The following is a 22,034-nucleotide window of genomic DNA, read 5'->3' as shown; positions in this document are numbered from 1 at the left end:
CTGTGGTATACCACAGCTCATTTATCCCTACAGACAAAAATCAGAAGATACAATTGACGATTTACTATAAAACCTAAAAAACGGCCAACCTACTCATGAGAAACTCTCCACACACAAAGCAGAAGAGCCTAGCAAAATTGATAAAGTAGGCTGCAGGAGCGCAAGGCGAGCACATCTAATGCACCAAGTAAGTCGACGGGCTCACCATGGACCGTGCCGCTTGGAACCTGTTGTTCCGAGTAGCTGAATCTTAAACAACAACAACAGCACAAGGCTCTAAGAGGACAGATAAAATGCCATCCTATTGAGCATCACACTCCAGCAGCCACGAACCAAGCCCCCTCACGTCGACAATGGGCGAGACAGTGAAGGGAAAATAGAAGGAAAATTGATCAATCATGAACAACTCTTAATAAAACCATGTTATGAATCATTCATTAATCTATGTTTTTCAAGATGTAGACATATGGCTTTTGCAGTTATCGATTCTAGCAAATTTCCCACAATATACGTTAAGCTAATTGGCTGATAGTTTTACAAACATTATCAATCTCTGCTAGGATTATGGTATTTTGTAGGAATAAGTCTACCTAGGTTAGGTTCATAATGTTAAGGCTGAGCCGATGTTCATTTGTCTGTTAGGTATGTAATGGTTATATTCATGGCACCTACACCAGTTTGACACCATTACATGTTTTGTAAATAAAGCCACGTGGACGAGACATGCGTTTCCCTCCCGGCCCTACCTTACCTTGCTCAGATATAGCAAACTCCTTAACATAATTTTTTTTTACCACCTTTTTACCACCACCTCCACGGTGAATTTGCATTGACATAAGATAGAGCTGCCACATATTGGACAATAGGCCTTCTAAAGTTTCCTTAATTCTTATGTTATTGTTATTTGCTCTGAAATATTTTACATTTTAGTAGTTGCATTGGTTTCCTTCTCTGTGTAGTTAAATAATATGTCTTTTTCATTTCTTGCTTTCCTCGTTATGTGTACAATGTCCCCAGCTAAATCAGCTCACATGTCTATCCACTGAAAGTTTACTTTAGTATTGAACTATGTTCAGATTAAAGTATACTTGCTGGTTGGTCAGTAAGCTATTGTGGACCACAGTCACCAGCTTAATGAAACTTAAACCCAATTCCAAACCAATATACTTCCAATCTTAGATATTTAAACGATATGAATGTTGATTAATCTGAAAGGGGCTGTACATATAATACGAGATTACAAATTGTTTTTCAAGTACCCTGAAAAAGGGAAAACTTTCTCATTGTGAAAAGAAAAGATTAAGAATGTATTCTTTTGACAGGTTTCCTTTCTACGGAAGACGAAGCAGCTCCTGGTAATCTGGGACTGAAGGACCAGACCCTGGCCTTAACCTGGGTGCAGAAGAACATCCACAAATTTGGTGGCGACGCTCTTAAAGTGACGTTGTTTGGGGAGAGTGCTGGCGCCGGGTCCGTTCACTTTCAGATTCTTACACACAAGGCACTAGGTTAGTTTTAATATCCAGTACAAAATGTAATGCTGCATAAAATTATTGCACAAATAAATTGTTATGATGTAACTCGTATTTTAAGTGGTAATATTAAGTTTCAGTCGTCAATAAATGTGATTACAAAGTTAACGAATGTAATGGATGAATGTGTAACATGGTGACGCGTCTGGGCAGGACTGTTCCAGCAGGCTATCCTGCAGTCTGGGTCAGCACTGTGTCCGTGGTCGCTGGGTGGAGCACACGCCGCCGTCGCCCAGTACATCGGCGAGTACTTCAACTGCACCACAGAGGACAGTCACCAGCTTATCTCCTGTCTTCAAGCAGTTGACACCAACAAGCTCGTCCCACTCTTGCTCCACTTTGCGGTGAGTCCCTGTGTTCGTCTTTGTTCTGTATTTTAAGCAATGATGAACACACTTGTGAAACTGTTCACAGTTCGTGAACACACTTGTGAAGAAAATTGTCTGGCTCAATATCCTCCAAATTGTTCAGTATTTTTAAAAGTTTTGGTGAAATGAGCCCCGTCATGCCTGGTTTACAGGCATATATTTATGTTAGCCCTGAGGTCCTCAACGGTCGTGGTATGAGCCGATTTAATTATGTAATGAATTTTGTTGCCCGATGTTGAACTTTGACCAAAGCAGATGTGTGTTTCTGGAGGTCTCCATGCAAAGAAAACGGTGATCATTTAACAAAGTTTTGTGCATGTCATTTCTTGAAAAGCTGATGCTTTACCTGCAGTTCAACAAGTCTATGAAAGTGGTACACAAGAACACAAGGATGTTAAGGGCACTACAGAAGGCCTATTAGTCCATACAAAATAATAATAATTTACTTGCAAGAAGGTACAATGGGTTGGTGAGATTAAATAAGCTTGGTATTTTAACATTCATACAAAGCTACTAACATGCATAACGTTGGGAAGCGGGCAGTACAAGATGCAGTGTGAGTTTGAAGCACAAGGTAGGAACATATGAGGATGAAATTGGGTACTTTTTTATTATTACTTTTGAACAGAACAGGGTTGGACAATTTTTTCATACATCAGGGAGTGAGTGCCAAAGATTGGGCCCTTTTATTTGCATGGAGTGTTTGCATAGATTTACACCAGTTCCCGCGTGGTGTAGTAGTATAAGATGCTCGTCTGGCGTTTCCCGAGCGCTTTGTCCTGGGTTATTATTATTATTATTAACATCTTTATTGACAAAATTAATTAAAATTTTGCCTAATATGAGGATTTCAATTAAGTCTTATTAAAGTGAGGATAATGCTGGTATTCACTGTCACGCAGGACAGAGGGTCATACACAAGACAATAATTCTAAACTGTAGGCTGAATCACATATATATATCATGGTTACAATCAGTGTTTTAATGTATGAATATGTGAAAACAACTTTCTATTGTGCACTGCCACACAAGGACAGGGATGGGTTCATAAGTGATGCATCTTAGAAGTAATATAAATAAAATTGTTCTTCACTCTTTAAAATGGACAAGCAAATTTTGGATAAATTGTTAAGATGTCATCCAGAACACCTGAGTCAATGAAATAGTTACACAGTTGGTGGTACAATAGGCCAGGAGGTCTAAAGTCTTTCACGGTCTCACATTCAACAATATATTGTTCTAGTGAATGCATTAAAGGTTTATCACAGAGTTTACACTCTGAGTATTTTGGTAGTGGCTTAGTCCTATTTTCGTATCCTGGCCGGGGAGGATTTACTGGGTGTAAATCCTAAACTGTAGCCTCTGTTTAACTCCACAATAAAATGGGTACTTGGTTGTTAAACGATTTTTCGCGGGGTCGTATTCCAGGGAACATAGGATTAAGGACTTGCCCGAAACACTACGCGTACTAGTGAGCTATTATCACTAGCGATTTGTTAAATTTGTAAAACAAGAATGTAAGAACTCTTATAATATATATATATATATATATATATATATATATATATATATATATATATATATATATATATATATATATGTCGTACCTAGTAGGTAGAACGCACTTCTCAGCCTACAATGCAAGGCCCAATTTGCCTAATAAGCCAAGTTTTACTGAATTAATATATTTTCTCTATTTTTTTCTTATGAAATGATAAACCTACCCATTTCATTATGTATGAGGTCAATTTTTTTTATTGGAGTTAAAATTAACGTAGATATATGACCGAACCTAACCAACCCTACCTAACCTAACCTAACCTATCTTTATAGGTTAGGTTAGGTTAGGTAGCCGAAAAAGTTAGGTTAGGTTAGGTTAGGTAGCCGAAAAAGTTAGGTTAGGTAGTCGAAAAAACATTAATTCATGAAAATTTGGCTTATTAGGCAAATCGGGCCTTGCGTAGTAGGCTGAGAAGTGCGTTCTGGCTACTAGGTACGACATTATATATATATATATATATATATATATATATATATATATATATATATATATATATGTCGTACCTAGTAGCCAGAACGCACTTATCAGCCTACTATGCATGGCCAGATTTGCCTAATAAGCCAAGTTTTCATGAACTAATGTTTTTTCGACTACCTAACCTACCTAACCTAACCTAACCTAACTTTTTCGGCTACCTAACCCAACCTAACCTATAAAGATAGGTTAGGTTAGGTTAGGTAGGGTTGGTTAGGTTTGGTCATATATCTATGTTAATTTTAACTCCAATAAAATTTTTTTTACCTCATACATAATGAAATGGGTAGCTTTATCATTTCATAAGAAAAAAATTAGAGAAAATATATTAATTCAGGAAAACTTGGCTTATTAGGCAAATCGGGCCTTGCATAGTAGGCTGAGAAGTACGTTCTGGCTACTAGGTACGACATATATATATATATATATATATATATATATATATATATATATATATATATGCACAGACTACCCTATTCCAGTAGCTGAAGTTTATAACTTTTTAGACACTCAACCCCCCAGGGGACTCGAACACTGGCCAACAAGGTGGCAGTTGCATGCTGTATCCACTACACTATACTTCAAAGCCATAAAGAGAGGTAGGAATTCTGGGGTATTTAACCAACCAAAACTCCAATCCTCTCCCAGGCAATGAGATAGTGTGGGACCTCGGATGCTCTTTCATCGGTTCCTGTTATATGGGAAAACTCAGTGCCAAATGCTTAATGGTGGGTTGAGTGTCTAAAAAGTTATAAACTTCAGCTACTGGAATAGGGTAGTCTGTGCATTAAGCATTTGGCACTGAGTTTTCCCATATAACAGGAACCGATGAAAGATATATATATATATATATATATATATATATATATATATATATATATATATATATATATATATATATATATATATATATATATATATTGGTGTATACTGGCAGCAGGTTTTCTTTCAAACATGTTTCATTGAATATGACCGCATATTCTGTATTTATTATTTTCTGGTTTAGGGCTTCTATCCCTCTAACTATTTTCTTAGCATCAGGGCTTAATTGGAATAGGAGTTCTCCAAAACTCATTTTCGTACTTTTAAGGTGAAGAAAAGAAGTGATTTACTATAGAGTGTATTACACTTATTTGTATAATTTGCACGACGTTTCGAACCTCCATGGTTCATTCTCAAGTGAACAGATCTTACAATACTAGTTGATTTTATACCCGCATTAGGTCAGGTGATAATACAATGAAGGTGAAAAACATGGGGGGATACATAAGGGATAAACATAGGGGCTGCAGAAGGCTTATTGGCCCATACGAGGCATCTCCTATCTAAACACAAAGATTAATCCAGTGTAATTGGCCTGTTATGTTGGACATTGTCTTCTGTGTTGGCATCGATATGTTCTTGTCTTGTCCTTACTCTCATGGTGGGTAGAGTAAATAGTTCCGTGATTTGGGTGTTCATGGTAGGTCGCTCTATTCTTATGTGAATTGCCTCAAGAATTTGTAATCTTCTTGAATCTTGGGTTTTGTCTATTATGCAAGTATTCTTGTTCAACATTTCTCTTGTTAGAGTAATGTCATGGGCTTGTCTCATGTGATTCCTAGGGGCACCAGATTGAAAATGGACCCAAATGGACCCAGTACGACATCCCTATCCAACTCAAGCAAACCATCAACAGTGAACTATTTAACCTGAAACAACAACATAAAACTCTTGTAGAAACAAAGACACTCCGTAAGTTAACATCCCTAAACGGTGGACAGCTAAAAATCCCTCGTCCTAAAGATGGCTACTTTAACCTGACTTCTTATGATCTTACCCAGGACCAACGAGACCTCTTAAATCTTGGTCTAAATTGTCAATTCTTATCTAAACCAAAGATGCATCAAAAACGCCTGGAAATCGAAATGCTTCTGGACGATATCCATAAGCTAGAAGACAACAAAAAAGTCATCACCACTGACACACTTCAAGCTGAACTACTTGCAGAAGCAGGGAAAAAACGAGGAACATATTCATCTACAATCTTAACCCCACGACTCAAAGAAGCAGCGAAACAACTAAAAAATCTGAAAGACGTAACAATAAGAAAAGCCGACAAAACAGCAGCATATGTATTGATTCCTACCCATGAATACATGAACAAAATTAGCGACATCCTAAGTGACGACTCCAAATTTCAACGAATCACGAGGAACCCCGTAGAAGACCTTCAGCGGAAAGTAAACAAAACAATTACAGCAATCAACGCAAAGAAAGGTAGTGTGCATTTCAATAAACTTCAAGGCGACTATGGCTTAGGATATGCCTACGGCAATGTTAAGACGCATAAACCAGGTAACCCACTACGCCCTATAATCAGCCAAATACCAACCCCAACTTATCACCTGGCAAAGAAACTCAATGAACTCCTAACTCCATACACTCCAAGTAAGTTTAGTCTACAATCATCAGCATATTTCCTAGAATTGATCAAATCTACCCAGCCCGATGGAATTATCGCTTCCCTGGACGTTGAATCCCTTTTTACCAACGTCCCAGTCGACACAACCATAGGAATGATACTGGACAGAGTATACAGAGACGAGAGCACCCCCAAATTAGACATACCTGAGCCACACTTGAAAAGTCTTCTCGAAGCATGTACAAAGGAAGCCCCTTTCATCAGTCCACAAGGAGACATGTATTTACAAATAGACGGAGTAGCAATGGGCTCCCCCTTAGGAGTTTTATTTGCTAATTTTTATATGGGAACCATCGAAGATAGGGTCTTCAGAAGCAGACAAAAACCAACTGTATACTGCCGTTATGTAGATGACATATTCGTAATAGTAAAAGACTCAGATGAACTAATTGACCTAAAAAGACACCTAGAGAGAGAGTCAGTACTCCGATTTACACATGAAAATAGTGAAAATAACAGTCTGCCATTCTTGGATGTACTAATAACAAAAACAGGAACCTCTTTAAGCACCAACGTATATACCAAGCCCACCAACATAGGATTATGCCTGAACGGTAGAAGTGAGTGCCCCCAAAGATACAAAGCCAGTGTTCTCAATGCTTATATTCGTCGAGCGCTTACCCACTGCTCTGAATGGAGCAACGTGAGTAGAGAGTTTGAAAGAGTAACTCAGGTATTGGTGAACAACGGATATAGCAACGCGGAAATAAACGCTGCTATAAGAAGACACTTGGACCGTTGGTATAATTCAGAACCTAGAACAGAAACCACAACACCCCCAATAAAATTATATTACAAATCAACCATGCACAGTGAACATATAAAAGAGGAAAGAATAATGAAAGAAATAATCCGTAAAGGAGTAAAAAGCACTACTCCTAACCAAAACATAAACCTGATAATATTCTACAAAACCAAGAAGACTTCTGAACTCCTTATCAAAAACAGCCCGAAGCCGACGGAGAACCCTCTACAGCAGTCAAGCGTTGTATACATGTACACTTGCCCCCACGAAGGATGTAACCTTCAATGTAAGTACATAGGTATGACGTCGACCAAGCTGACGAGGCGTCTGACATGCCATCTTCAATCTGGTGCCCCTAGGAATCACATGAGACAAGCCCATGACATTACTCTAACAAGAGAAATGTTGAACAAGAATACTTGCATAATAGACAAAACCCAAGATTCAAGAAGATTACAAATTCTTGAGGCAATTCACATAAGAATAGAGCGACCTACCATGAACACCCAAATCACGGAACTATTTACTCTACCCACCATGAGAGTAAGGACAAGACAAGAACATATCGATGCCAACACAGAAGACAATGTCCAACATAACAGGCCAATTACACTGGATTAATCTTTGTGTTTAGATAGGAGATGCCTCGTATGGGCCAATAAGCCTTCTGCAGCCCCTATGTTTATCCCTTATGTATCCCCCCATGTTTTTCACCTTCATTGTATTATCACCTGACCTAATGCGGGTATAAAATCAACTAGTATTGTAAGATCTGTTCACTTGAGAATGAACCATGGAGGTTCGAAACGTCGTGCAAATTATACAAATAAGTGTAATACACTCTATAGTAAATCACTTCTTTTCTTCACCTTAAAAGTACGAAAATGAGTTTTGGAGAACTCCTATTCCAATTAAGCCCTGATGCTAAGAAAATAGTTAGAGGGATAGAAGCCCTAAACCAGAAAATAATAAATACAGAATATGCGGTCATATTCAATGAAACATATATATATATATATATATATATATATATATATATATATATATATATATATATATATATATATATATATATATATATATATATATATATATATATATATATCCATCTGCTTGTATATATATATATATCTATATATATATATATATATATCTATATAGATATATATATATATATATATATATATATATATATATATATATATATATATATATATATATATATATCTTGAGGACGACATATTCGACCTCGAGACACAAAAGAAGGTCACTACCAAAGATACCTTACAAGCAGAACTTATTGCGGAAGGAGGAAAGAATCGAGGCAATTACAGAAGCACCATACTGTCCCTCGAGCTCAAAGCGGCAGCTAAAAGCCTTCGTGAGAACAAGGAGATAGTTGTCAGGAGAGGTGACAAGTCGCCAATATATGTCATTCTTAAAAAAGACGAATATCTGGCGAAAATGAACCTCATACTCTCTGACCAATCTAAATTCCAAAGGGCAACGAAGGACACTACAGCCGAATTGAAAGCAAAGGTCAACAAACTGATTAAAACTGTGAACGCCAAGAAATCCGGACTCCACCTGCCAAAGATTATTGGGGAATATAAACCTGGATATGTGTATGGAAATGTCAAGACACACAAGCCTGGAAACCCACTTCGGCCAATCATTAGCCAGATACCCACACCCACGTACAGACTGGCGAAGCGACTCAACGGCCTGCTGACTCCTTATGTCCCTTGCGCCTTCAGCCTGAAGTCCCCAAAAGAATTTGTTGACTTACTGCGGGGCACACGGGCCACAGGGATAAGAGCCTCGTTGGACGTGGAATCACTGTTCACCAACGTACCTGTGGACGAGACAATCGGGATGATAGCCGACAGAGTGTATCGTGATCCAGTCTGTACTCCTCTTGACATACCAGAGAATATTCTAAGGAAACTACTCCAAGCTTGTACTAAAGAGGCACCCTTCTTGAGCCCGGATGGGCACATGTATAAGCAAGTAGATTGGGTCGCCATGGGTTCTCCCCTAGGTGTCCTGTTTGCAAACTTCTACATGGGTACCATCGAGCAAAAAGTCTTAGTCGACATGAACTTGAAACCGGCCATATACTGCAGGTATGTTGACGACATTTTTACACAGGTACCTGATGTCAGACATCTGCAGGAACATATAATCTCTTCCCACAACCAAACCATCGCCAGAGAAATCCTAGTAAACAACACAGAAATCATCGATAGATACAGCGATAGCAGACGGCTTGACGTTTGCGAGGCACTACACATTAAAAAGTCAACACCAGCAATCAACAGCCAATTAATGCGCAACTATATTCTACCCACCTCAAGACTCCACTCCAATATAGAAGCATCAAGAAATATGGACCAATAGGCTTTCTACAATCACTTCCATTCAATACCCATTGTTTCGTGTTCTGTCTTGTGTTGATGAATTTAATACCCTATTAATACCACCTCACCCCATCCACCTCACTCAAATGTAGATATAAACAAATCGGAGATGTGTAAGTTCTATTCAGTTGTGTATGTGTAAACTAGTCTTTGAAAATGTAATATATATATATATATATATATATATATATATATATATATATATATATATATATATATATATATATATATATATATATATATATATATTCAGCTAGGCGGAGAGCTACGGCAATTTGGAGGGCCTGCGGTGTGAGACGGGTGCCGGTTGCTGACATTGGGGTTGCTAGTAAGAAATCACCTGCATGGGGAACTGCTACAGCTCTAAGTCGGGCAGTGTCATGTGGTGTTGTCGCAGCTTCTAGCAAAGTTGCAGCTTCTTGGTCGGCAATGGGGCGATCCCAGCTGGATTGCTTATGGGCTTCAGAAGGCGGTGGTTGGGGTGCTGGTCCTGCGAGAGAGACCCATTTGGTTGTGCAGTCTGTGAAGCTGGGATCATGCACCCCTGCCTGTTGAACTAGGTGCTCGAACCCATACTGCCAGGAGCAACGCAACTGGTATGTACAGGGACGCCTTAATCTGCTTGACCATCACGACCGGACATAAGGAAGTGATAGCCGAAGCTATTTGAACCACTTCCCCGCCGGCACTCGGATGGTAATCTTGGGCATAGCATTTTATCAAATCACCTCATTCTTTGGGGCACACGTGAGGAACACGTGTGCCCCAAAATGGGGGTGGTAGCCCCCATTCTTTTGTATGTACACATATATATTTGCTTTATTTGAACTTTGTTACAAAAAAGGAGTTACATATAGGTTACAAAGTTATCATAGGTTGTCGAGTTCCTCCAGCTCCTCAGATAGCAGGCAGGAACCCTGGATGCAGTGCGCATTTCCCCTCTGTATCGCCACGCTGAGGCGCTGGAAAAGAAAGCTGGCAGCTCTAGGGTCCCTTGTTGTTTCAATGAGCCTAGAACCCAGTTCCTTCAAAAAACTGGTAGCACTTTTACCCCAGGCGCCTAGTGTCTCAGAAGCAATGGGGACAAAATTGTAGTGGTGATCCAATTCTCTATACTTACAGGATTTGGCTGCTTCCCTGTGGGTGGCAGCGCCACCTGGTTGTGCAACACTGAGGTTAATGTAGGCGTTAGCCAGGGTTGATACGCACGTGTAGTCCCATACCAACTGCTTGCCATTCTTCCAGGGCTTCACTGTGATACCATCCGGGCGACCAATAAGAGCATCAGACTTACGGGGCGTTAGGTAATGGGGCTCTCTTTCAGCTGGGCATCCAGCTGTGGTGAGGCTCCTCTTGATGATGTCGTTAACTTCACTGTGCCTCGAGTGCCATCCCCCTGTGCTTTGGCAGAGTTGGCCATGGTGGCCGTACCTGTCAGCCACCACCTCGCCGCAAATACACCTATATCTGGTGTGGATTGGGGCAGCAAGGTGAAGGGCCACAGCAATTCGGAGGGCGTGTGGTGTGAGACGCGTGCCAGTTGCTGACATTGGGGTGCTAACAGGAAATCCCCTGCATGTGGGGCTGCAACTGCTGTGAGGCGAGCAATGTCGTGTTGTGTTGTTGCAGCACCCAGGCTCCCTGCATATATATATATATATATATTAGTATATTTTGGTAGCAGTCTTTCCTGTAGACATATATTATTAAATATGACCGAAAAAGTAAGATTAATAATTCTAACACGAATTTTCTCAATGTTTCTTATATTTCTTTTCACTGTTGATGGTAACTGGAAAATCAATTCTCCAAAATTCATTTTTATTTCTAGTCTGACACGACACTTGAACGCGTTTCGTAAAACTTATTACATTTTCAAAGACTTTAGTTTACACACACACAACTATAACTGAACAGAGTTGATTGATTGATTGATGAAGATTAAGCCACCGAAGAGGTGGCACGGGCATGAATAGCCCGTAAGTGGTACAATTTTTTTTTCTCAGTATTCTGAGGTTGCATTTAACCATCAAGCTTTTATCATGGGGGAGGATACTGCTTCACAGTCTTTATGAGGGTGTTAATCTTGATCGAAACTGTGAACGCCAAGAAATCCGAACTCCACCGGCCAAAGATTATTGGGAAATATAAGCCTGGATACGCGTATGGAAATGTCAAGACACATAAGCCTGGAAACCCACTTCGGCCAATCATTAGCCAGATACCCACACCCACGTACAGACTCGCGAAGCGACTCAACGGCTTGCTGACTCCTTATGTCCCTTGCACCTTCAGACTGAAGTCTCCAAAGGAATTTGTTGGCTTACTGCGGGGAACATGGGCCACAGGGATAAGAGCCTCGTTGGACGTAGAATGGGAGTATGGGTTCGAGTCACTTCTGGGGTGTGAGTTTTCAGTTGCATATTGTCCTGGGGACCATTCAGGCTTGTTCGCATTTGTGTTCCTCACGTGTGCCCCAAAGAATGAGGTGATTTGGTAAAATGCTATGCCCAAGATTACTATCCGAGTGCCGGCAGTGGGGTGGTTCAAATAGCCTCGGCTATCACCTCATTATGTCCGGTCGTGATGGTCAAGTGGATTAAGGCGTCTTGTACATACCAGTTGCGTTGCTCCTGGGAGTATGGGTTCGAGTCACTTCTGGGGTGTGAGTTTTCAGTTGCATATTGTCCTGGGGACCATTCAGGCTTGTTCGCATTTGTGTTCCTCACGTGTGCCCCAAAGAATGAGGTGATTTGGTAAAATGCTATTCCCAAGATTACTATCCGAGTGCCGGCGGTGGGGTGGTTCAAATAGCCTCGGCTATCACCTCATTATGTCCGGTCGTGATGGTCAAGTGGATTAAGGCGTCTTGTACATACCAGTTGCGTTGCTCCTGGGAGTATGGGTTCGAGTCACTTCTGGGGTGTGAGTTTTCAGTTGCATATTGTCCTGGGGACCATTCAGGCTTGTTCGCATTTGTGTTCCTCACGTGTGCCCCAAAGAATGAGGTGATTTGGTAAAATGCTATGCCCAAGATTACTATCCGAGTGCCGGCGGTGGGGTGGTTCAAATAGCCTCGGCTATCACCTCATTATGTCCGGTCGTGATGGTCAAGTGGATTAAGGCGTCTTGTACATACCAGTTGCGTTGCTCCTGGGAGTATGGGTTCGAGTCACTTCTGGGGTGTGAGTTTTCAGTTGCATATTGTCCTGGGGACCATTCAGGCTTGTTCGCATTTGTGTTCCTCACGTGTGCCCCAAAGAATGAGGTGATTTGGTAAAATGCTATGCCCAAGATTACTATCCGAGTGCCGGCGGTGGGGTGGTTCAAATAGCCTCGGCTATCACCTCATTATGTCCGGTCGTGATGGTCAAGTGGATTAAGGCGTCTTGTACATACCAGTTGCGTTGCTCCTGGGAGTATGGGTTCGAGTCACTTCTGGGGTGTGAGTTTTCAGTTGCATATTGTCCTGGGGACCATTCAGGCTTGTTCGCATTTGTGTTCCTCACGTGTGCCCCAAAGAATGAGGTGATTTGGTAAAATGCTATGCCCAAGATTACTATCCGAGTGCCGGCGGTGGGGTGGTACAAATAGCCTCGGCTATCACCTCATTATGTCCGGTCGTGATGGTCAAGTGGATTAAGGCGTCTTGTACATACCAGTTGCGTTGCTCCTGGGAGTATGGGTTCGAGTCACTTCTGGGGTGTGAGTTTTCAGTTGCATATTGTCCTGGGGACCATTCAGGCTTGTTCGCATTTGTGTTCCTCACGTGTGCCCCAAAGAATGAGGTGATTTGGTAAAATGCTATGCCCAAGATTACTATCCGAGTGCCGGCGGTGGGGTGGTTCAAATAGCCTCGGCTATCACCTCATTATGTCCGGTCGTGATGGTCAAGTGGATTAAGGCGTCTTGTACATACCAGTTGCGTTGCTCCTGGGAGTATGGGTTCGAGTCACTTCTGGGGTGTGAGTTTTCAGTTGCATATTGTCTTGGGGACCATTCAGGCTTGTTCGCATTTGTGTTCCTCACGTGTGCCCCAAAGAATGAGGTGATTTGGTAAAATGCTATTCCCAAGATTACTATCCGTGTGCCGGCGGTGGGGTGGTTCAAATAGCCTCGGCTATCACCTCATTATGTCCGGTCGTGATGGTCAAGTGGATTAAGGCGTCTTGTACATACCAGTTGCGTTGCTCCTGGGAGTATGGGTTCGAGTCACTTCTGGGGTGTGAGTTTTCAGTTGCATATTGTCCTGGGGACCATTCAGGCTTGTTCGCATTTGTGTTCCTCACGTGTGCCCCAAAGAATGAGGTGATTTGGTAAAATGCTATTCCCAAGATTACTATCCGAGTGCCGGCGGTGGGGTGGTTTAAATAGCCTCGGCTATCACCTCATTATGTCCGGTCGTGATGGTCAAGTGGATTAAGGCGTCTTGTACATACCAGTTGCGTTGCTCCTGGGAGTATGGGTTCGAGTCACTTCTGGGGTGTGAGTTTTCAGTTGCATATTGTCCTGGGGACCATTCAGGCTTGTTCGCATTTGTGTTCCTCACGTGTGCCCCAAAGAATGAGGTGATTTGGTAAAATGCTATGCCCAAGATTACTATCCGAGTGCCGGCGGTGGGGTGGTTCAAATAGCCTCGGCTATCACCTCATTATGTCCAGTCATGATGGTCAAGTGGATTAAGGCGTCTTGTACATACCAGTTGCGTTGCTCCTGGGAGTATGGGTTCGAGTCACTTCTGGGGTGTGAGTTTTCAGTTGCATATTGTCCTGGGGACCATTCAGGCTTGTTCGCATTTGTGTTCCTCACGTGTGCCCCAAAGAATGAGGTGATTTGGTAAAATGCTATTCCCAAGATTACTATCCGAGTGCCGGCGGTGGGGTGGTTCAAATAGCCTCGGCTATCACCTCATTATGTCCGGTCGTGATGGTCAAGTGGATTAAGGCGTCTTGTGCATACCAGTTGCGTTGCTCCTGGGAGTATGGGTTCGAGTCACTTCTGGGGTGTGAGTTTTCAGTTGCATATTGTCCTGGGGACCATTCAGGCTTGTTCGCATTTGTGTTCCTCACGTGTGCCCCAAAGAATGAGGTGATTTGGTAAAATGCTATGCCCAAGATTACTATCCGAGTGCCGGCGGTGGGGTGGTTCAAATAGCCTCGGCTATCACCTCATTATGTCCGGTCGTGATGGTCAAGTGGATTAAGGCGTCTTGTACATACCAGTTGCGTTGCTCCTGGGAGTATGGGTTCGAGTCACTTCTGGGGTGTGAGTTTTCAGTTGCATATTGTCCTGGGGACCATTCAGGCTTGTTCGCATTTGTGTTCCTCACGTGTGCCCCAAAGAATGAGGTGATTTGGTAAAATGCTATGCCCAAGATTACTATCCGAGTGCCGGCGGTGGGGTGGTTCAAATAGCCTCGGCTATCACCTCATTATGTCCGGTCGTGATGGTCAAGTGGATTAAGGCGTCTTGTACATACCAGTTGCGTTGCTCCTGGGAGTATGGGTTCGAGTCACTTCTGGGGTGTGAGTTTTCAGTTGCATATTGTCCTGGGGACCATTCAGGCTTGTTCGCATTTGTGTTCCTCACGTGTGCCCCAAAGAATGAGGTGATTTGGTAAAATGCTATGCCCAAGATTACTATCCGAGTGCCGGCGGTGGGGTGGTTCAAATAGCCTCGGCTATCACCTCATTATGTCCGGTCGTGATGGTCAAGTGGATTAAGGCGTCTTGTACATACCAGTTGCGTTGCTCCTGGGAGTATGGGTTCGAGTCACTTCTGGGGTGTGAGTTTTCAGTTGCAAATTGTCCTGGGGACCATTCAGGCTTGTTCGCATTTGTGTTCCTCACGTGTGCCCCAAAGAATGAGGTGATTTGGTAAAATGCTATTCCCAAGATTACTATCCGTGTGCCGGCGGTGGGGTGGTTCAAATAGCCTCGGCTATCACCTCATTATGTCCGGTCGTGATGGTCAAGTGGATTAAGGCGTCTTGTACATACCAGTTGCGTTGCTCCTGGGAGTATGGGTTCGAGTCACTTCTGGGGTGTGAGTTTTCAGTTGCATATTGTCCTGGGGACCATTCAGGCTTGTTCGCATTTGTGTTCCTCACGTGTGCCCCAAAGAATGAGGTGATTTGGTAAAATGCTATTCCCAAGATTACTATCCGAGTGCCGGCGGTGGGGTGGTTTAAATAGCCTCGGCTATCACCTCATTATGTCCGGTCGTGATGGTCAAGTGGATTAAGGCGTCTTGTACATACCAGTTGCGTTGCTCCTGGGAGTATGGGTTCGAGTCACTTCTGGGGTGTGAGTTTTCAGTTGCATATTGTCCTGGGGACCATTCAGGCTTGTTCGCATTTGTGTTCCTCACGTGTGCCCCAAAGAATGAGGTGATTTGGTAAAATGCTATGCCCAAGATTACTATCCGAGTGCCGGCGGTGGGGTGGTTCAAATAGCCTCGGCTATCACCTCATTATGTCCAGTCGTGATGGTCAAGTGGATTAAGGCGTCTTGTACATACCAGTTGCGTTGCTCCTGGGAGTATGGGTTCGAGTCACTTCTGGGGTGTGAGTTTTCAGTTGCATATTGTCCTGGGGACCATTCAGGCTTGTTCGCATTTGTGTTCCTCACGTGTGCCCCAAAGAATGAGGTGATTTGGTAAAATGCTATTCCCAAGATTACTATCCGAGTGCCGGCGGTGGGGTGGTTCAAATAGCCTCGGCTATCACCTCATTATGTCTGGTCGTGATGGTCAAGTGGATTAAGGCGTCTTGTGCATACCAGTTGCGTTGCTCCTGGGAGTATGGGTTCGAGTCACTTCTGGGGTGTGAGTTTTCAGTTGCATATTGTCCTGGGGACCATTCAGGCTTGTTCGCATTTGTGTTCCTCACGTGTGCCCCAAAGAATGAGGTGATTTGGTAAAATGCTATTCCCAAGATTACTATCCGAGTGCCGGCGGTGGGGTGGTTCAAATAGCCTCGGCTATCACCTCATTATGTCTGGTCGTGATGGTCAAGTGGATTAAGGCGTCTTGTACATACCAGTTGCGTTGCTCCTGGGAGTATGGGTTCGAGTCACTTCTGGGGTGTGAGTTTTCAGTTGCATATTGTCCTGGGGACCATTCAGGCTTGTTCGCATTTGTGTTCCTCACGTGTGCCCCAAAGAATGAGGTGATTTGGTAAAATGCTATGCCCAAGATTACTATCCGAGTGCCGGCGGTGGGGTGGTTCAAATAGCCTCGGCTATCACCTCATTATGTCCGGTCGTGATGGTCAAGTGGATTAAGGCGTCTTGTACATACCAGTTGCGTTGCTCCTGGGAGTATGGGTTCGAGTCACTTCTGGGGTGTGAGTTTTCAGTTGCATATTGTCCTGGGGACCATTCAGGCTTGTTCGCATTTGTGTTCCTCACGTGTGCCCCAAAGAATGAGGTGATTTGGTAAAATGCTATGCCCAAGATTACTATCCGAGTGCCGGCGGTGGGGTGGTTCAAATAGCCTCGGCTATCACCTCATTATGTCCGGTCGTGATGGTCAAGTGGATTAAGGCGTCTTGTACATACCAGTTGCGTTGCTCCTGGGAGTATGGGTTCGAGTCACTTCTGGGGTGTGAGTTTTCAGTTGCATATTGTCCTGGGGACCATTCAGGCTTGTTCGCATTTGTGTTCCTCACGTGTGCCCCAAAGAATGAGGTGATTTGGTAAAATGCTATTCCCAAGATTACTATCCGAGTGCCGGCGGTGGGGTGGTTCAAATAGCCTCGGCTATCACCTCATTATGTCCGGTCGTGATGGTCAAGTGGATTAAGGCGTCTTGTACATACCAGTTGCGTTGCTCCTGGGAGTATGGGTTCGAGTCACTTCTGGGGTGTGAGTTTTCAGTTGCATATTGTCCTGGGGACCATTCAGGCTTGTTCGCATTTGTGTTCCTCACGTGTGCCCCAAAGAATGAGGTGATTTGGTAAAATGCTATGCCCAAGATTACTATCCGAGTGCCGGCGGTGGGGTGGTTCAAATAGCCTCGGCTATCACCTCATTATGTCCGGTCGTGATGGTCAAGTGGATTAAGGCGTCTTGTACATACCAGTTGCGTTGCTCCTGGGAGTATGGGTTCGAGTCACTTCTGGGGTGTGAGTTTTCAGTTGCATATTGTCCTGGGGACCATTCAGGCTTGTTCGCATTTGTGTTCCTCACGTGTGCCCCAAAGAATGAGGTGATTTGGTAAAATGCTATGCCCAAGATTACTATCCGAGTGCCGGCGGTGGGGTGGTTCAAATAGCCTCGGCTATCACCTCATTATGTCCGGTCGTGATGGTCAAGTGGATTAAGGCGTCTTGTACATACCAGTTGCGTTGCTCCTGGGAGTATGGGTTCGAGTCACTTCTGGGGTGTGAGTTTTCAGTTGCATATTGTCCTGGGGACCATTCAGGCTTGTTCGCATTTGTGTTCCTCACGTGTGCCCCAAAGAATGAGGTGATTTGGTAAAATGCTATTCCCAAGATTACTATCCGAGTGCCGGCGGTGGGGTGGTTCAAGTAGCCTCGGCTATCACCTCATTATGTCCGGTCGTGATGGTCAAGTGGATTAAGGCGTCTTGCACATACCAGTTGCGTTGCTCCTGGGAGTATGGGTTCGAGTCACTTCTGGGGTGTGAGTTTTCAGTTGCATATTGTCCTGGGGACCATTCAGGCTTGTTCGCATTTGTGTTCCTCACGTGTGCCCCAAAGAATGAGGTGATTTGGTAAAATGCTATTCCCAAGATTACTATCCGAGTGCCGGCGGTGGGGTGGTTCAAATAGCCTCGGCTATCACCTCATTATGTCCGGTCGTGATGGTCAAGTGGATTAAGGCGTCTTGTACATACCAGTTGCGTTGCTCCTGGGAGTATGGGTTCGAGTCACTTCTGGGGTGTGAGTTTTCAGTTGCATATTGTCCTGGGGACCATTCAGGCTTGTTCGCATTTGTGTTCCTCACGTGTGCCCCAAAGAATGAGGTGATTTGGTAAAATGCTATGCCCAAGATTACTATCCGAGTGCCGGCGGTGGGGTGGTTCAAATAGCCTCGGCTATCACCTCATTATGTCCGGTCGTGATGGTCAAGTGGATTAAGGCGTCTTGTACATACCAGTTGCGTTGCTCCTGGGAGTATGGGTTCGAGTCACTTCTGGGGTGTGAGTTTTCAGTTGCATATTGTCCTGGGGACCATTCAGGCTTGTTCGCATTTGTGTTCCTCACGTGTGCCCCAAAGAATGAGGTGATTTGGTAAAATGCTATTCCCAAGATTACTATCCGAGTGCCGGCGGTGGGGTGGTTCAAATAGCCTCGGCTATCACCTCATTATGTCCGGTCGTGATGGTCAAGTGGATTAAGGCGTCTTGTACATACCAGTTGCGTTGCTCCTGGGAGTATGGGTTCGAGTCACTTCTGGGGTGTGAGTTTTCAGTTGCATATTGTCCTGGGGACCATTCAGGCTTGTTCGCATTTGTGTTCCTCACGTGTGCCCCAAAGAATGAGGTGATTTGGTAAAATGCTATGCCCAAGATTACTATCCGAGTGCCGGCGGTGGGGTGGTTCAAATAGCCTCGGCTATCACCTCATTATGTCCGGTCGTGATGGTCAAGTGGATTAAGGCGTCTTGTACATACCAGTTGCGTTGCTCCTGGGAGTATGGGTTCGAGTCACTTCTGGGGTGTGAGTTTTCAGTTGCATATTGTCCTGGGGACCATTCAGGCTTGTTCGCATTTGTGTTCCTCACGTGTGCCCCAAAGAATGAGGTGATTTGGTAAAATGCTATGCCCAAGATTACTATCCGAGTGCCGGCGGTGGGGTGGTTCAAATAGCCTCGGCTATCACCTCATTATGTCCGGTCGTGATGGTCAAGTGGATTAAGGCGTCTTGTACATACCAGTTGCGTTGCTCCTGGGAGTATGGGTTCGAGTCACTTCTGGGGTGTGAGTTTTCAGTTGCATATTGTCCTGGGGACCATTCAGGCTTGTTCGCATTTGTGTTCCTCACGTGTGCCCCAAAGAATGAGGTGATTTGGTAAAATGCTATTCCCAAGATTACTATCCGAGTGCCGGCGGTGGGGTGGTTCAAGTAGCCTCGGCTATCACCTCATTATGTCCGGTCGTGATGGTCAAGTGGATTAAGGCGTCTTGCACATACCAGTTGCGTTGCTCCTGGGAGTATGGGTTCGAGTCACTTCTGGGGTGTGAGTTTTCAGTTGCATATTGTCCTGGGGACCATTCAGGCTTGTTCGCATTTGTGTTCCTCACGTGTGCCCCAAAGAATGAGGTGATTTGGTAAAATGCTATTCCCAAGATTACTATCCGAGTGCCGGCGGTGGGGTGGTTCAAATAGCCTCGGCTATCACCTCATTATGTCCGGTCGTGATGGTCAAGTGGATTAAGGCGTCTTGTACATACCAGTTGCGTTGCTCCTGGGAGTATGGGTTCGAGTCACTTCTGGGGTGTGAGTTTTCAGTTGCATATTGTCCTGGGGACCATTCAGGCTTGTTCGCATTTGTGTTCCTCACGTGTGCCCCAAAGAATGAGGTGATTTGGTAAAATGCTATGCCCAAGATTACTATCCGAGTGCCGGTGGTGGGGTGGTTCAAATAGCCTTGGCTATCACCTCATTATGTCCGGTCGTGATGGTCAAGTGGATTAAGGCGTCTTGTACATACCAGTTGCGTTGCTCCTGGGAGTATGGGTTCGAGTCACTTCTGGGGTGTGAGTTTTCAGTTGCATATTGTCCTGGGGACCATTCAGGCTTGTTCGCATTTGTGTTCCTCACGTGTGCCCCAAAGAATGAGGTGATTTGGTAAAATGCTATGCCCAAGATTACTATCCGAGTGCCGGCGGTGGGGTGGTTCAAATAGCCTCGGCTATCACCTCATTATGTCCGGTCGTGATGGTCAAGTGGATTAAGGCGTCTTGTACATACCAGTTGCGTTGCTCCTGGGAGTATGGGTTCGAGTCACTTCTGGGGTGTGAGTTTTCAGTTGCATATTGTCCTGGGGACCATTCAGGCTTGTTCGCATTTGTGTTCCTCACGTGTGCCCCAAAGAATGAGGTGATTTGGTAAAATGCTATGCCCAAGATTACTATCCGAGTGCCGGCGGTGGGGTGGTTCAAATAGCCTCGGCTATCACCTCATTATGTCCGGTCGTGATGGTCAAGTGGATTAAGGCGTCTTGTACATACCAGTTGCGTTGCTCCTGGGAGTATGGGTTCGAGTCACTTCTGGGGTGTGAGTTTTCAGTTGCATATTGTCCTGGGGACCATTCAGGCTTGTTCGCATTTGTGTTCCTCACGTGTGCCCCAAAGAATGAGGTGATTTGGTAAAATGCTATGCCCAAGATTACTATCCGAGTGCCGGCGGTGGGGTGGTTCAAATAGCCTCGGCTATCACCTCATTATGTCCGGTCGTGATGGTCAAGTGGATTAAGGCATCTTGTACATATCAGTTGCGTTGCTCCTGGGAGTATGGGTTCGAGTCACTTCTGGGGTGTGAGTTTTCAGTTATATATATATATATATATATATATATATATATATATATATATATATATATATATATATATATATATATATATATATATATATATATATATATATATATATATATATAAACGCTGAACTGTAATGTCAATCCTGACCTTAAAAGCTTCATTGAAGGTTGTAACAGAACTCATGAGCACCACACCAGAAACAAATACCTTTTTGATATTCCAAGAGTACGACTTAATCAAACTAGAAATGCTCTCCAAATCAAGGGACCCAGAATGTGGATTGACCTTCCCAACCATGTTAAAGACTGTACCTCTCTCAACCAGTTTAAGATAAAAACTAAGCACTACCTAATTAACTCCCTGTAACCTACCTTACCCCTATAATGTCATCCCATGTCTGCTATTTTTAAACAATGCTGTTTGTCGACCAAATTGTATTTTTTGCTGTTTTTCTGCCATGTTCCCAGCTTTTTTATTTTTATATTTTCTCAACCCCTTTATACTTTAATCTCAATTATAATTAAGTTTTAGTCTATAGTGTTTTTCCTGCCCGAAACGCTTGGCGTAATAATGGCTTTAGGCATTGTATGTACTAGCTCTATCTATAAATTCATCAATATTTGTATCACACCTTGTATGTATGTACTTTACCTGAATAAACAAACATTTTGAATAGGGAGTACCTACAGCATCGAGTCAGTCCTCTGGAACTGACGACGACTCCATACCTGGTTATACAGACTCAGTAAATACTGAGACGTACAAGGAGGGAGATGGCGAAGCATCTCGTAATGAATGTCATCCGAGCCCAATGCTTAGGACGACACTGACCAGGACGAGCACCGAGCATCGGCTCCTGGAGACAAACACAAAATGGTGAAAACTGTGTAATCAGAAGTTGGAGTTCATGGAAGTTGGCATAAAATCCACGAATATTCCACTGAAGAATAGACATTGTCAAAA

At 43.6% G+C, this 22,034-nt stretch overlaps 1 protein-coding gene across 1 annotated transcript in view; it reads left to right on the top strand.

Moving 5' to 3' along the window:
- LOC123755654 (carboxylic ester hydrolase) overlaps nucleotides 1–22,034 on the top strand; it is a 113,924-nt gene that overhangs the window by 49,583 nt on the left and 42,307 nt on the right. Inside the window, exons 6-7 of the mRNA XM_045738383.2 lie at nucleotides 1,323–1,508; nucleotides 1,686–1,876. Of these exons, the coding sequence (XP_045594339.2) occupies nucleotides 1,323–1,508; nucleotides 1,686–1,876 (377 nt within the window). The remainder of the gene's footprint in view (nucleotides 1–1,322; nucleotides 1,509–1,685; nucleotides 1,877–22,034) is intronic.

This window comes from Procambarus clarkii, chromosome 55 (assembly GCF_040958095.1).
Source record: "Procambarus clarkii isolate CNS0578487 chromosome 55, FALCON_Pclarkii_2.0, whole genome shotgun sequence".
NCBI lineage: Eukaryota > Metazoa > Arthropoda > Malacostraca > Decapoda > Cambaridae > Procambarus > Procambarus clarkii.
This window is presented reverse-complemented; position numbering and strand designations above follow the sequence as displayed.